The 4,783-nt window shown below is 44.6% G+C and overlaps 1 protein-coding gene and 1 long non-coding RNA gene across 2 annotated transcripts in view; both read right to left on the bottom strand.

Annotated features, from left to right (window-relative positions):
* The window catches only part of LOC104397570, a 13,036-nt gene continuing 8,253 nt past the window's right edge, over positions 1-4,783 (bottom strand). The window contains exon 3 of the long non-coding RNA XR_719885.1: positions 1-101. This is a non-coding gene — a long non-coding RNA (uncharacterized LOC104397570). The remainder of the gene's footprint in view (positions 102-4,783) is intronic.
* Positions 2,388-4,576, bottom strand: HOXA5 (homeobox A5). Its single transcript, XM_010007562.1, has 2 exons — positions 3,948-4,576; positions 2,388-2,947 (listed from the first exon to the last, which is right to left on the bottom strand). Exons 1-2 carry the CDS (start codon positions 4,507-4,509, stop codon positions 2,697-2,699), a joined length of 813 nt encoding a protein of 270 aa, XP_010005864.1. The 5' UTR covers positions 4,510-4,576; the 3' UTR covers positions 2,388-2,696.

Here is a 4,783-nt window from a genome sequence, read left to right as displayed (position 1 = left end):
GACTTGCAAGGAGCCATTTTTCATACAGTACTGAGAACTTGTGGTTTGGATACTTCTGTCCCTAAACCTGACAATTTGAATGGCCAGGAGGCACACGTAGCCTGCAAAAGAGTCAAATGAAGTCCAGCGTCAGTGAGATTATATGTTATGTGGTATATAATGTTGGATGTCAACTCCCCAAAACCATAAAACTTACTTTAATGGCACCACGTGACTTTTTATAGCCAGTGAGCCTATCTGTCTGTGCTATGGATGATTTTACGATCTAATTCATAGACAAAACCCTATTCATTTGGCACCCAAATGTCATATAGCCGGAACTGGGGCTTATAAAGTTTACTGTTTTATAACTTTTAAGGGAAGGCATCAATGTAACCAGTCAGTAAATGTGCAAATCTTTAGTTGCTCTTAGAAGCTCAGAAGAGTTAACCATTCAAGCTCTGATGGGGTAAGTAACATTACGTTTATAGCAAACTAATTGTAGCGAAGAAAACCAAAAATCTTTAAAGGGTGAAAAGTGGGAATGTGGCTAGCGAGGGCTACTGATAGACGCAGAGGGCTCGGACGTGGCTGTCCTGCAAATATACTTAATGAAACCACAGGAGAAATGCTAGAGAGATGCAAACACGCCTTGGAGTTAGCAGCGTGTTTTAACAAAGCACATGTTGGGTTTTTTTTTCCCCCCAACCATCAGCAAACAGCTAACAGTTGATTCACCCACAAAGGGTGTTGATTGTGGTCCTGCGATGCAGCTTTCCACCTAGTGAGAAACCGGTAAGGAGGAACTTAGGGTCAAACTTTCAATTAAAAATAGTGGTAGCGGACAACTGCAGCATCTACCATTTGCAACGTGGAGCAGGAGCCAGGTAAAATATTATTACAAGCCCTGCACGGGTTAATTTTTTTTTTATTATTTTTTTTTTTCAGAGGCAAATCAGGAAGCACAACTTCTTGCTTTGCACAAACCAGGTCACGAAAACTTTACAATAGAAAGTTTATTTTTTTTTGTTGATTTCCAGTCAGGTTTTTTTAAAAACAAATAATAATAAAAAAAAAGCTGATCACAGTTTGCTCAAACAGCCAGACTTTGACTATATTTGTAACTTTGTTCACAAAAAAACATACATCACAGAAGCTGCGCTTAATAAGAGCCACTTCTAAGAGTTCGTGCAAAGAGTCATATACAAAGGCACAGCAAGGACATACTGCTTGGAATCACAGTTTTCGTCACAGATTCACTATTCACTACACGTAGGACAAGTTCAGTTGATTTCATCATTTCACCTCTACAACAGCATTAATTACACAGGAATTATATAGGTAGTTTGAATAAAAATATTTTTAACAGCTTGGAGCTATACAGACATTAACACTTGACCACACATGCACAGTTAAGCAGGTTGAGTGCAACACATAACATTTGTACTAAACCGGGGGAGGGTTTCTTTCTCTCTCTCCTTTTTTTTTTTCTTTTACCTTCGTCTTTTTTTTTTTTCCTTTTTGTTGTGTTTTTTTTCTTTTTTTTGTTTAGTTTAGTTTTGTTTTAACAGTTACTTCAAGTAACACAGCTCGCTTCATATAAATAAGTTAAAACATCTATTATTTTTTTTTCAAGACAAAGCCATTCAAGACAAAGAAATGTACGATAAAAGCAGATCTACTTATACACGCGAGAGAATGGTAATAAACAACAGCATCTACAATTTGCAACTGGGAGCAGGAGCCAGGTAAAATATTATTACAAGCCCTGCACGGGTTAATTTTTTTTTTATTATTTTTTTTTTTCAGAGGCAAATCAGGAAGCACAACTTCTTGCTTTGCACAAACCAGGTCACGAAAACTTTACAATAGAAAGTTTATTTTTTTTTGTTGATTTCCAGTCAGGTTTTTTTAAAAACAAATAATAATAAAAAAAAAGCTGATCACAGTTTGCTCAAACAGCCAGACTTTGACTATATTTGTAACTTTGTTCACAAAAAAACATACATCACAGAAGCTGCGCTTAATAAGAGCCACTTCTAAGAGTTCGTGCAAAGAGTCATATACAAAGGCACAGCAAGGACATACTGCTTGGAATCACAGTTTTCGTCACAGATTCACTATTCACTACACGTAGGACAAGTTCAGTTGATTTCATCATTTCACCTCTACAACAGCATTAATTACACAGGAATTATATAGGTAGTTTGAATAAAAATATTTTTAACAGCTTGGAGCTATACAGACATTAACACTTGACCACACATGCACAGTTAAGCAGGTTGAGTGCAACACATAACATTTGTACTAAACCGGGGGAGGGTTTCTTTCTCTCTCTCCTTTTTTTTTTTCTTTTACCTTCGTATTTTTTTTTTTTCCTTTTTGTTGTGTTTTTTTTCTTTTTTTTGTTTAGTTTAGTTTTGTTTTAACAGTTACTTCAAGTAACACAGCTCGCTTCATATAAATAAGTTAAAACATCTATTATTTTTTTTCAAGACAAAGCCATTCAAGACAAAGAAATGTACGATAAAAGCAGATCTACTTATACACGCGAGAGAATGGTAATAAACAGGCTCATGATTAAAAGATGAATAAGGGCGACAAGAACAGGGTTTCTTCACAGAAGTAACACAAGGAAGTTTTAGAAAGTCAACTTAGTACTGACATGAGACGCAGGGTCAGCTAATACTGCTCAGTACTTTTAATTGATCAAACGCTTAGGGACGGAATGCCCCTCCTGCAGCTGCCATGCTCATACTTTTCAGCTTATTATCCTTTTTCCATTTCATTCTCCTGTTTTGGAACCAGATCTTTATTTGTCTCTCTGAGAGGCAAAGAGCATGTGCTATTTCAATCCTTCTTCTGCGGGTCAGGTATCTATTGAAGTGAAATTCCTTTTCCAGCTCCAAGGTCTGATAGCGGGTGTAAGCAGTCCGAGCCCTTTTCCCTTCTGGTCCCCCTATGTTGTCTGGAAGAGAAAAGTACATGATTTAGATTCTCAGCAGCCACTCGGAGCCTTCGTGTCTTATTGCAGCTACCAGCGACCAGGACCGTTATTCTCAGTCCTGCTTGGTTTTGTTTCTGGTTTGGATAAAGGCTCAACAAGTTTCCCCCTCCAGCCCCTTTTAGGACAGGCTTGGGGGAGGGGGATTTGGTGGTCTTGGTAAGTTTTCGCTTGGATTTGGGGTTCGATTTTGAATATATTTTTTTTCTATAACAGATATATTTTTAAGGCTAACATCTCTCCTCTACGGCTCCCCCAGATAAACTGCTTTGGAGGATGCCTCTGCTGCTATCTGGGCTTTCAGGGTGGGAGAGCAAAGCTCTGCATGCAGCCCTTTCCCACGGCTGAGATGGGGAAGGCTCTGGGAGGCAGCGAGCCCCCGGCTGCTCCCCCAGCAGCGGGGGCAGGGCAGGTACCCGGGGCTTAAAGTTCTCGGCTCCCCCGCGCCCCTCAAGCCCTTTACCCGGAGTTTGGGGCCACCAGCCCCCCCTCCCCCACGGCTTCCCAGCAGTGAAAACTGCCCTCCTCGCCCTCTCCTATTCTCTTTTTAATACGTCTCGGCGAAATAAATGGGGTCAGCCGCTCCGTTCCCACTGGAAGATCCCCCTTCCAGAGGAGAGCCGGGAGCAGCCTCTGCTCCCGATCCCTCCTCCGGGAAGGCGCTTTCTACTCCCCGCTGCCCTCCGGGGCCGGCGCTGGAAGCCGGGCGGGCTGTGTTCCTGGGGCCGGGCTATTTTTTTGGCTTTGTTTTTGGGGGGTTTTCTTTTGCGTTTGAGGGGGGGAAACTCGCCCAGAGAAGGGAGCGTGCTCCCCTGCGAGTGGAGTTGTGCTGTGCGCGGAGGCTGCCCGCTCTTACGCCCTTCTCTCCCCCTCTCCCCGACCTTGCTCGGCGCAGCCACCCGGTTTACATTAAATCCTCCTTTTCCTCCAGAGAAATAAAGAAAGAACAGGGTATTTGCTTTACCATGACTTATGTGCAGTTTTCGCATCCAGGGGTAGATCTGGGGCTGTGAAGGCTGGGCTGTGCTTTGGTCGGTCGGGGCACTTGCCTGCTCGCTGCTTGCTGGAGTGTCTTCCTCAGTCCCAGACGAGGTGCCAACCCCGTCTCTGCTGATGTGCGTGTTGCTGCTGGAATTGGACGAAGTGCTGGTGGAGTTGGCGAGGGAGTTTTTCACCCCGTGGTGACTCTCGCTGACAGGCGAACCGGCCACGGCGGTGCAGGGCAGAGGGTCAGGGGGAGGCGAGTGGGAAGCCGTCGCGGGCTGGTTGTACCTGGGCTCTGTCGAAGCAGAGGTGGTGTTGGCCGGGTAACTGCGGGGTCTCTCATTGGCACCAAAGTGGGTGGAAGCAGAGCGCCCGACGCTGAGGTCCATGCCATTGTAGCCGTATCCGTACCTGCCGGAGTGCATGCTGGCGGAGTCCCTGTATTGCTCGCTCACCGAGCTGTGATCTCCATAATTATGTAACTGGTAGTCCGGGCCATTTGGATAGCGACCGCAAAATGAGTTTACAAAATAAGAGCTCATTTGTTTTTTGATATGTGTGCTTGATTTGTGGCTCTTGGTCGTTTTGTGCGTCTATAGCACCCTTGCACAATTTATGATGAATTATGGAAATGACTGGGACATGTACTTGGTTCCCTCCTACGTAGGCACCCAAATATGGGGTACGGCTTCACATCACGTGCTTTTGTTGTCCAGTCGTAAATCCTGCCTGATGACCTCTAGAGGTAAACTCGTGCACTGGTGGGGGAGCTGGGAGGGCGCGGGCGGCCCGGGGCGCGCCGCCGCTGCGCGCCCC

The sequence above is a fragment of the Chaetura pelagica genome, unplaced genomic scaffold (genome assembly GCF_000747805.2).
Source record: "Chaetura pelagica isolate M959 unplaced genomic scaffold, ChaPel_1.0 scaffold10, whole genome shotgun sequence".
In the NCBI taxonomy this organism is placed as follows: domain Eukaryota; kingdom Metazoa; phylum Chordata; class Aves; order Apodiformes; family Apodidae; genus Chaetura; species Chaetura pelagica.
Note: the sequence above shows the minus strand (reverse complement) of the source record. Positions and strands in the feature narration are given on the sequence as shown.

Coding starts and splice junctions, on each gene's coding strand:
- HOXA5 (XM_010007562.1), bottom strand. CDS start 4,509: ATGAGCTCTTATTTTGTAAACTCATTTTGCGGTCGCTATCCAAATGGC. Junction 2,948..3,947: donor AAAACTGCACATAAGTCATG/GTAAAGCAAATA, acceptor TTTCTCTTCCAG/ACAACATAGGGGGACCAGAA.